The 10,446-nt window shown below is 40.1% G+C and overlaps 7 protein-coding genes across 7 annotated transcripts; 2 read left to right on the top strand and 5 right to left on the bottom strand.

Annotated features, from left to right (window-relative positions):
* NEHOM01_1104 (uncharacterized protein) lies at positions 1–1,539 on the bottom strand (the record flags this gene model as incomplete). Its single annotated transcript, XM_051489982.1, has 1 exon — positions 1–1,539. A coding segment is annotated over one exon (1,539 nt), but the record flags the coding sequence as incomplete, so codon positions are not given.
* A 705-nt stretch (positions 1,540–2,244) lies between these two features.
* NEHOM01_1103 (uncharacterized protein) lies at positions 2,245–3,573 on the bottom strand (the record flags this gene model as incomplete). Its single annotated transcript, XM_051489981.1, has 1 exon — positions 2,245–3,573. One exon carries the CDS (start codon positions 3,571–3,573, stop codon positions 2,245–2,247), a length of 1,329 nt encoding a protein of 442 aa, XP_051345941.1.
* A 475-nt stretch (positions 3,574–4,048) lies between these two features.
* NEHOM01_1102 (uncharacterized protein) lies at positions 4,049–4,531 on the top strand (the record flags this gene model as incomplete). Its single annotated transcript, XM_051489980.1, has 1 exon — positions 4,049–4,531. The coding sequence occupies one exon, from the start codon at positions 4,049–4,051 to the stop codon at positions 4,529–4,531; it is 483 nt and encodes a 160-aa protein (XP_051345940.1).
* Positions 4,532–4,654: 123 nt separating this feature from the next.
* On the top strand, positions 4,655–4,936 carry NEHOM01_1043 (ubiquitin related modifier 1; the record flags this gene model as incomplete). Its single annotated transcript, XM_051489921.1, has 1 exon — positions 4,655–4,936. The coding sequence occupies one exon, from the start codon at positions 4,655–4,657 to the stop codon at positions 4,934–4,936; it is 282 nt and encodes a 93-aa protein (XP_051345881.1).
* A 386-nt stretch (positions 4,937–5,322) lies between these two features.
* Positions 5,323–6,177, bottom strand: NEHOM01_1101 (uncharacterized protein; the record flags this gene model as incomplete). Its single annotated transcript, XM_051489979.1, has 1 exon — positions 5,323–6,177. The coding sequence occupies one exon, from the start codon at positions 6,175–6,177 to the stop codon at positions 5,323–5,325; it is 855 nt and encodes a 284-aa protein (XP_051345939.1).
* Positions 6,178–6,323: 146 nt separating this feature from the next.
* Positions 6,324–6,962, bottom strand: NEHOM01_1100 (uncharacterized protein; the record flags this gene model as incomplete). The annotated part of the gene is made up of 1 exon (XM_051489978.1): positions 6,324–6,962. One exon carries the CDS (start codon positions 6,960–6,962, stop codon positions 6,324–6,326), a length of 639 nt encoding a protein of 212 aa, XP_051345938.1.
* Positions 6,963–6,972: 10 nt separating this feature from the next.
* Positions 6,973–10,116, bottom strand: NEHOM01_1099 (cation-transporting P-type ATPase 13A2; the record flags this gene model as incomplete). The annotated part of the gene is made up of 1 exon (XM_051489977.1): positions 6,973–10,116. The coding sequence occupies one exon, from the start codon at positions 10,114–10,116 to the stop codon at positions 6,973–6,975; it is 3,144 nt and encodes a 1,047-aa protein (XP_051345937.1).
* Between the last annotated feature and the right edge of the window lie 330 nt (positions 10,117–10,446).

Raw genomic sequence — 10,446 nt, 5'->3', positions numbered from 1 at the left:
CACATTAGTAGCAGCAACTACTTTCTCGATTGTTCCATATATAACAACGTATGAAAACAGACCGACAAAGGCCGATAAAAGAATAGCAGCTGCAACCCAATCATACCAAGCAAGCTTATCTGACTTTTTGATTTTCTTAGTTATAATAAGATAGGCTGGAACGAATAGGACGATAAATGACGTAGCTGCGCCACCCACAATGACAATTACGTCATTTAGGTTGATTGGCAATAAGACCACAAGGAATGTAATTGCTGTAATTATAATTCCAGCCGTCACTATTACACCAGAGCTTTTATCACTTTGACCAGTATGCTTCTTGATCGGGCGTTTTAATGCGCTCAAAAGCACGGTTCGATATGTTATGCTCTGCCACATGAAAGCATTGATTAGCACCGGGAACATAGATAGTTTAATGCCAGCGATTAACCATTTGAAGATAGATTGTAACGAGCTATTGACTTTGGAACCGGAAGGATCAGAGAGTATTTGGCTGAGTTCACTTAAGATATCTTTAGGTGAGTAGGACGGATTACTGGCATTAACCGGGTTGTACACCACAAAGTATCCAATAGCTCCAATTCCCAAAAAGAAGAGACCCATAATCACTAGAGCCCCAAAAGCCACTGATACTAAGGTTCGTTTACGTTTAGCTTGCATTTTAGATTGGTAGATAGGAATGTTTTGATGGGAGCAAAGGGCAAACAACATTGAGGCCGTTCCACTTATGAAACTCAAGCTTGGGAAGTGCACTCCAGCAGCCAAACCCTTTACTGACTCTGAAGTAAAGGTCTCAGGCGTATTACTAGCAGTATTAGGATTGAAAATAATAAGCAAAAGCATAGATAAGACTATCCCAAATAAAACTGCAATGCAAAGAGCTGATAAAGTCGTAATGACTTTACTGTCCTTTCCAGGCCGCTTTATTGCATGTTTACCACAGACTAGTACAATCAATCCTGAGACTGCATAAATAATGACATTTTGCTTAGTTGTATCTATCCAATCGGCCGGCGTAAGAAACTTAATAATGTCAGCCGACCAAATAAACAACAATCCCATATAGATAATAAGCGAGGCTGCTCCCTGGAACCCAATAGAGAAGCTCAGTAGCTTCTGAACCGTACCCGATCCTTTATCAATCAAAATGGGATAATCTAGTCCTCCTTTGTCTTCAACACCCGCCTCCTGGTCATCCGGACTCTTATCAAGTCTAAAACGCTCATAAAGACGTTGTTCCTCTTTCCTTTGTGCTAGTAATTTCTTCTCTTCTTCAAGGGTGCGTATCTTGCGATAAACTGCCTGCGATATGTAAGTCAAGCTTAGTCCACATAGCCCGATGGCCAGAACCCAGGCCAGTATTCCTCCGGCAAACACACCACTATGCATGTACAGAACCCCTGCTCCTAAGATAGCAGACATGGCCACTGTATATGCTTTAAACCCGGAAAGCTTATCAGATCCTTCTTCAGTATTTCTAGAGTTAGCTCCTATATCAATAGGAACTTGTACAACTACATTATTAGATTTGGTATCCATTATTTGTAAATTTCAAAATGAATTTATAATCAACCACAAGTTGTCATTTCCTTATAAGGAAAAGATAACTTTTTAACAATGCTATTTTGTTTCTAACCCAATGCTAACCCAATCTTTACCGGCCCCCAACAAATTAATATAACCCAATACTAACCCAATAGCCTCAACTCAGCTACCTCAACATAAGGCCACCTGGTATTGCCATTTGATAAAGCACAAACTCAAACCTAAACTAAACCTAAACCTAAACCTAAACCAAATCAAATCAAACTTCATTTTATCTTATATATCCTAATTAGGAAATTATAGTGCACATAGGTAGGAATAGTTCCTATGCCTAATACAATACTAACCTAGTGACATGCTTCAATACGACATAGTCGGCCATTTATTGTGTGTAGATGACGATATGACGTCATACTTAAATTTTAATAATTCGGCTACTACTGGGTTAGATTGGGTTAAAATTTGATATGGTTTGAATTCTCTACAAACACAATACTAACACAACCCAATCACTACTTAGTACTAACTTAATATGACGTCACCACACACACACACTCATATTTACTTAATAAAAGGCACTACTTCTTGCAATGAATGTCTTTAAAGAGTATGTATCGACTAATAAACCACCTACTAACCCAATACTAACTCAACTTTAATCTACTAATTAACAACTGCATTAAAAGAACAACATAAGGTTTATTTCTCTTCTAGCCTCTTCTTCAGAGTGCTGATCATATTAAGCAAAATAGCTCTTTGCTCTTCCAGAATAGACATAACGGCATCGGACTTATCAACATTAAAAACTCGTTTGTAAACTGATATGTTTTCAGTAAACGCATTAAGACTCTCACTCAGCAGACTAGCTCGTTTCTCTAATTGTTCGTACTGAATAGCAGCCGGTTCAGCCTCTTTGCCTAAAGCCTTCCCAATTTGCTCTAAAACCTCCACTAACAACAAGTTGTACTTCTCCATAACATTGGAAATCCGATGGGTCAGCTTAATTGTCCCACATTCAACTAACTCATTAACTTTATCCCCTAAATACTTCCTACTATGTTTGAGCTTCTCAATAACCATTTTCTGCTTATCTATACGGGCATAAAGGTCTTCATATCCAAACACAATACAAGGCGTCAAGTACCCAGGTGAAGGATTCTGCTTCTCAGCTTGCTCCCAAATATCCTGAGGTACATGGGCCGGTTTCATAGGCGCCATCCCATTCGTATCAATAATATCATAAAAAGTATAGATAAACTTGTAAAACTGACTATTCCGGTCATAAGACTTCTCTAAATAATCTATCGTGCAAAGAACATCTTCAGGATTAGGAGTGTTATTGGATGAAAGAGCGGCATTAAGTGTAGAACAAGGTTTATGGAACCCAGTAAAGGAAGAGTTAGTATTAAAGCCCGTATTAGTCTGACCAAAAGAACCAATCGGATTACCAGTGACTCCCCAATTAGTATTGCCACCTAATGTATTGCCACCTAGAGTATTACCACCTAAAGTATTAGTATTATTAAAAGAAGATGGTTGCATAGCTAAACCAGAAGTATTACCAAAACCAGTGCTAGTATAGTTGGAATTACTTCCACCAAGATTATTACCTCCTAAATTGGTACCAAATCCAGTTGTATTAATAGTTGGATTGGTAGTACTAGAGGGCCAGGCATTAGTATTAGTACCTAGATTGTTATAATTAGATAAGCCTCCTAAACCTGAGTTCTGGGCTAGTTGGGAAGTATTAGATTGAGTTGACTGTCCGAATAAGTTGGTGTTTGTTTGACCAAATTGACTGGTTTGTTGTAATGATTGGGGCTGAGTTTGAACTTGATTTTGGCCAAATTGATTGAAAGATTGGGGCTGAGATTGGTTGAATTGTGGGTTTTGTTGTTGTGTTTGGCCGAATTGAGTTGGTTGTTGACCAAATTGGGATGGTTGTTGACCGAATTGTGAAACTGACTGTCCAGAATTTTGGGAGGATAGTGTTGAGTTCTGATTCTGTTGGTTGGAGAAGAAGGACATACTCTGAAATAAAAAAGTGGCTAAATTGTGTTTACTAGTGAGATAGATTGAGATTGAGTTGTGTTATGTTAAGTTGAGATTGGGTTTGGGTTGAGTGGGGTTGTGTTATGTTAAGTTGAGTGGGTTTGGGTGGGGTTGAGTTGTGTGAGGTTGAGTTTGGATTGAGTTGAGTTGCTGATTTGCTCCTACTAAGTTGCTAATGTGAAGAATACTGTTGGTTATTGTTGGTTACTGCTGGGTCACTAAGGTGTTATTACGCACCTAATATTAGGCTGTTAATTTGGTAGTAGGTTTGTACCACGTTGGTATTGGATAGTTTAGGACATGTGTGAGTTAAGGGGGTGGCCAATTAGTGGGGGGTAAATAATGATAAGAAGGTAAATAGACCAATTAGAATTTGAAAGCCAGACAAGGTAAACTGATCGGTGGTGGGGCAAAGTATTTAAAGAGGGAAACAGTGACTGCTATGAAACAAATGGTAGGCCGTAGATTCTTAGTTATTCTTGCTATTACTGCCTTGGTTCTGTGCGCAGTAGGTTCGGAACCAAACAATACTGAAGATATTGAAACCCTGGACCCAGAACAGAACCAGCCGGGCTCGGGACGGGATGGAAAGTCTAATGCTAACCACGACCAAGACCAAGATATGGACAAGTCTAAGAACAATTCTCATTCTCATGCCGACCCTAGCGACGGCAGTATGACTACTAACGTTGTCAGCTCAGAGTCAAGTAGTTGGGCAATTTTCAGCTCGCCAGCTCCCACAACGGCTGGAGGTATCTTTTCCCAGTCTGTTTTCATACCTATTGATATAGGAAACAATGGGTATATACTAAGTGCTGGGCATATCGTTATTGACACAATCGCCTACGTACCTCTCTTCTTTGTCAACGGGTTCCGGTACGTATTTAGTTCTTTTAGTCGTAGCTCATCTTCCAGTTCGGGTGCGCCAATGTAAATAGCCCCAGTATTATCTTGACCTAGCCCTGTCCCAGCCTAAAATTGATTCCAACTCGTCCCAACCTAGTGTAGCAGATAGATAAAGAGATGGTCAATAAAATGGTTCACTTAATTTTTCCCAATGCGCGTAGTCTTTCGAGGTGGATTAGAGGATTATATGCTGTCTGAAACACTTCAACTAGACATAGAAAAGCTCTCAAAGCCAACAGTTGGTGATTTAATTCTCTTTATTGAACAGCACCATATTAAGAATGCTTATCGGCACTTTTCCAGTAACGGCGAGCTAGAAGGCGGTATTCTTTGTCTGGTTAACGAGTGTGACTGGGATCTTCTTGATCGTGAGAATGCCACTCTGACTAATTCTGATACTATTCATTTTATTACGACTATGCATGGTGGCTAAGATAAGTTACTGGTCTTTGGCCCGTCTAATATACCAACCCGATAGCACATATTATTCTACCAGAAGAACTAGGACACATTAATAGCAATAAATCAGTTAGCTTATCTTAACTTTAGTTTTGGTAGAATTGAGTTGGTATTTGGATTGAGTTGAGTTAGGGTGGGTTGATATGGGATTGAGTTGAGTTAAGTTGAGCTACTAACCTATTGGTCGTTAAATCATACTTCATTCATAATCCAAACTCAACTCAACTTAACTTAACTTAAATCAACCTAAAATCAAAACACTCAAGATAATCGAAAGACATAAACCAATGCTAACCCAACTCGATGCTAAATATAAACACTCTCTACAATGCTAGATTGACTATTAAAGACTTTATTCGACTAACTGGTGCTATACACAGTTAAGTTGTATCCTGGGTTAAGTAAAATAGAGACAAAGAAAGAGATAATGTGCTTGCCAATGTTTTTGATTGGCTCACTTCTTTTGAACTCCATTTTGAGCCGGATCTTCTCTAAACTGCAGAGGGCTAAAAGACCTAGTAAAATAGCAAAGAAGATCTTGTTCATATAGATAGTAAAAAGCGTCGTAACCACTAAGTAGGTTAGAATAGTTGATAGTTGCGGTAGTTGGGACATTAGTTGTTGAAGACGTTGGGATGTTCTTTGCCTCTTACGGAGCATATAGAGCTTCCCATTAAAGGAGACTAAAGAAGAACGTGGGACTGCATAAAGCTTCCCAGTGCCATCTTTGACCCAAACAGATCGGTCGCTGGCTTCTTGTGTCTCGTTAGGGGACGAGTTAACTTCAGATCGGATTGACGCGTGGTTTTGATTCTCTTTGGCCGTGTCCAAGTTAGCTAGTGGTTCTTCTTTTGCCTGGTTAGAGAGAGGAGATGAGTCTGCCATATTCAATTTTTTAATAGGCGGGGTGTTTATGATAGCCGTTTTTGTATCTGTACTTGCTTGGTTATCTCTTTCTTGAGTTTCTCGGGGCATTCTTTTGATTTCGATCGTGATTTCTGAATTATTAGTCTTTTTGGCCAACTCGGCTAGTGATACTTCATTGGTTAGTATCTCTCCCATATGGAGTAAAGTTAGTGTTTGATTGTCACAACGGGACTGATGCAAGTATCTTTCTTCCGCTATTCTTTTTAACTCAGCAATCGTAGTGTTCTCAGCTACTGAACATTCAGAGATTTGGTCGTTCAGAGTAAGCTTGACTTTGCGCTGCTCCATGGCTATTTTTTGGTCCGCCCATTTATAGATAAGGAGGCCAATTAGGAATGTTTGCAATAAACCAATTAAATCAAAACAAAACAAAGACGAATGAGTTATGGGTCTTGTAGAAACCAAATACTGATGACAGATTAGAGAGATCTAGCCTATACTTTATTGTTTTGCCGATAGAGATTCAATCTGGAACTCTCTATCATAATGGGATCTGAAAGGAAACTCACTCGTAACCCATGCAGGACCGCTTCCATAGCATACTGCCCCGGCACCCGATTAGCCTTCTCAAACTCCAAGTACTTAACCATTTGCCAAATCAAGATAGGATTATGGTAAAGCTTATCTACGCACTTAATAAACTCATAAAGAGTCGGATGAAGAATTATCTTATCTTCATTTGCATCCACAATATTAACAGCTGCATCGGACATAAACCATTTAATAATCTCCTTGTTGATTGTTAAGTGCTTAACAGGCACATAGCGCATCTCCTTGCACTTAACATAGAGCAGTTTAGTTGACTTGATGTTCAGACAAAGGTCTTTAGCACTGCCGACTTTAAAGTGCTCGGTCAAGGCAGAACAGTCCTTGCACTGCCGCGTACAGGCCTGGCGGCTGCAAGTGTTCTTAATAGTCACTCCCGGGATGAGTTCGTTAATGAATCGCCCCCAAGTGGCTAAAACTGGGTCATAGGTGGTGATTAAAACAGAATCTTCTTCCAAGGCGGCAATGATTTCTTCAGCCCAGAAGAAGATAAGCTCTTTGCGCAGGACGTGGTGGGGAACAAGCATAAAAATAAAATCAAGCATGGAGAAGTGCTTGTATGATACGCGTTAGCATTTGAATCAAAAGCATATCAGTGAGAGATAAAGTTGCGATAGCTACGATAGCATTGACCGAAAGTGGGAGTAAGTCCAGTAAGTTAGTGGCATACTTAATTAGATAAGTTCGGGCCAGTGGTGTATCAGAGATAGCTAAAAGTAAAATCAAAAGCAAGATAGTATGGATAAGGAAGAAAGCAATAAAAAGAGGATTTGATCTTTTGCTACTCCGGAATGGTCCACCAGGTGTATAGCAGAAGCCACTGTAGAGGATTTGGACATTGAAAATGAAAAAGGTAGCTGTGCCTATCTGGGAGCACTCACAAAGATGGCCGGTTTTGAAAGGCGGTTCCGTCCGGGTATGACCAAAGTACTGCATAAAGTAGATGATAAATAACTGGTGGAGGGCATGAATAAAACAATGAATAAAGATAGAGATAATAATAAGTTTGGTAGCCAGCCGTTTTTTAGGACGACGTCGAGTCATCTTATGGCTGCTCTGGAAACGGGACATAATAATACCTAAGGGAATAGCAATGAAAATATCGGAGTAGATACTTTGGCGGTCGGACAGGAAAAGCAAATGGGTTTGAAGGAGGATAAGAGCAATAAATTGGGTGATAGTTAAGATAAGGATTTGTTCTATTTTGTTGATAGTAGTGATGATTGTGCATTTACCTTCTTTGATAATACTAAGGATACTAGTGATTTCCGGGTGGTAGGAGACGTAAGAGGCCGCACAGAACTCGCCGGCATTACCCGTATCACTGGAGAGGGAAAGGCCAATATCTGCGGTTTGAATGGCCATACAATCGTTAGCACCATCTCCTACGAAGCAAACGAGTTCATTCTGCTTGTACATGGCTACAACACGGCTTTTTTGGGAGGGGTTCATCCGGGCGTAGACTTTGCAGCGCTTCTCAATGAGTTTGCGGTAGTCGTGTGATTGCATGAGTAGGTCAAAAGTCTGGCCTTCAACTGCAATGACAAAATCAAGGTAGGAGGCATAGTCATTACCTTTGCGGAGTTTAAGAACCATTTTATCAAAGATGACGTCATCAAAGTTTTTGCATTCCCAGATAAGATCTTTGGCCGTTAAGGCCTGGGGAGTAGGTTTAGGGATAGTGGGGTAGATAACGGGTAAGTGCCGTTCAATAATACTGCAATTAGTAGCTACGGAAATGGCAGTGAGAAGGGCGTCGCCGGTGCACATAATACTTTCAATCCCGGAAGTAGTAAGAGTAGAGATGGTTTTAGCCGTATCTTTCTTGAGTCGGTTTTCAAAAACAAGGAGGCCCAGCCAAGATAGATCTTTTTCCAGGGCTGGGAGATCTTCATTAGGATTAGTAAGTGGCTTACCGGCCAGGGCAATTACACGGTATCCGTCGATAAGGTATTTGTCGATGGTTGATTGGTGGCTCTCGGGAAGTGTACTGGGATGACAAAGCATCTCAATCACTTCGGGAGAGCCCTTACAAAAAAAGTGATAGCCGGTTGGAATGGCCGCCACTACACCCATGCGCCGATTATTAGGATCAAAATCAAAAAGTTTGATAATACTACCTATCTCTTGGTTTTGGCTAGTAATGGTTTTTTGCCGGCCTAATGGTGTAACTTGGTAGGTAATTTCAGCCTTGGAAAAATGAATGAGCTTGATATCTAGTGGATCGCCTAGTTGCTTATCTTCAATTGTCTCAACTGAATGACAGAGTTGTAGACCAGTTCTTACCTGGTCTGGTAAGTCCTCTACCTCCCGAAACTCTTGCTCATTACTATTAATGCAACGAATAGCCAGACCTTCTTCCGTAAGAGTACCTGTCTTATCAAAACAAACCCGAGCAATACTCCCAGATATGTTAGTGGCCGCCAAGTCTTTACAGATAATCTTCTTCTTCTGCAACCGCTTAGCACACACGGACATACCTACGGAAATAGAAGTGGGTAAAGATGGCGAAACAATCGCGTACAACAAATCAAAGATATAACAAACAGAAACAAAAACACCCAAACCTTGCTTAACCAAGTAACAAAAGATCACTCCTAAAAATGGAGTTGAAAGCACTGCAGTAGCGCCAATCAACTTAATAGTATCAAAATAAACAGGGGGTCGAGTTACTTTCTGATTACTCAAGTTCCGGAAGGCTTTACCTTTAGCCGATTGAAAGGATGTTTTAGTCGCCTCAACAATCGCAAAGTTGCCATTACTAACGTACTTATCAATAGTAGAACAAGTCAGTAGTGTATCTTCCCTATCTGACATAGCTTGCAGTACAATTGTCCCCCCAAGGACTTCAGCCCCAGGTTTCTTCAGGACCGGCACACTCTCACCCGTTACAAACCCTTCATCCACGGCTAAAGTACCTTTCAGTACAGTACAGTCACAAGGCGCCTCTAAAAAAGGTACTAGGACTAACTTATCACCTACCACTACATCTGTTGATCTTATCTCCATCCCTAAACCATCACTACCCAGTAAAAAGACTGTTTTTGTCTGTTTAGCTAGCTTACGTGTCTCTTTGTTCTTCTTCAAAGCCCGTTGGGCTTCAATCATAACCGTATACATCATTAACATAAAGATCAAACCGGCATAAACATAGTACTTAATCACAATCCATAAACCGATTCCAAAGATCGTATATACATTCACTCCATTAAACATAGCATTAAAACAGATCAGTAAACTATTCTCTACTGGCATTGGAATCTCATTCCGGCCAAAAAAGATCTCTTTCTCTTTGCGCGTTAGTAGTTCAATGTACTTGTCCACCTCGGGTACTTCGTAGCGTTGGGAAACCCAGTTGAAGATTCGTCGCGTATGATCGATATACACAATCATATAGGCTCCGTTTTGAATGTACTCATACGCTATACTGCCAACTACGTCCTTTCCCAGCTTTTCCTTGTAGACGGGATAGAGTTGACCGTTATACTCGACCAAATCAGCTGAACTTTGGGGGTGAGCATAGCTTTCAAAAACCAGCCGGATCTTCGGAAAGAACGTGCAGAGAATATGAAAAATACCAACTGACATCGATGAAACAATATAGTATACAGCGGGGGGAAATCGTCGTTTTCTTCCACGAATCAAAAACTCTTCTGTCAGTTCTTTCTGAAATCTCACCATGAGTAGTAGGGGGTAAAAAATTAAAGCAACAAAAGGCTAGTACGTGCTCCTTTAGTACCCCTGTATCTCCTCTAATTAAGGAGTTAATCTTGTTTACTTATTTATCTAGTTGTTTTATTTGTGATTATCTCTTTGTTAAATATTGAAATTATGTTGTTTATTTTTACTATCTGGAAGTTGATCTGATCACTGAAATTTTGTTTTCAGTGTTTAGTCTGGTCTTACTGTTTTAAGATAGGTTGTCTGGGTTTTAGTGATAGATTAAGTAAATGGTTTAGTTAAGTTTTAGTGGGTTGAGTTAAGTTGACGTGTTTTCCTTGTTTAGAATGT

The sequence above is a fragment of the Nematocida homosporus genome (assembly GCF_024244095.1).
Source record: "Nematocida homosporus strain JUm1504 chromosome Unknown 4542, whole genome shotgun sequence".
NCBI classification, from domain to species: Eukaryota; Fungi; Microsporidia; genus Nematocida; species Nematocida homosporus.
The sequence above is the reverse complement of the archived record's forward strand: the minus strand, read 5'-3'. Positions and strand labels throughout refer to the sequence as shown.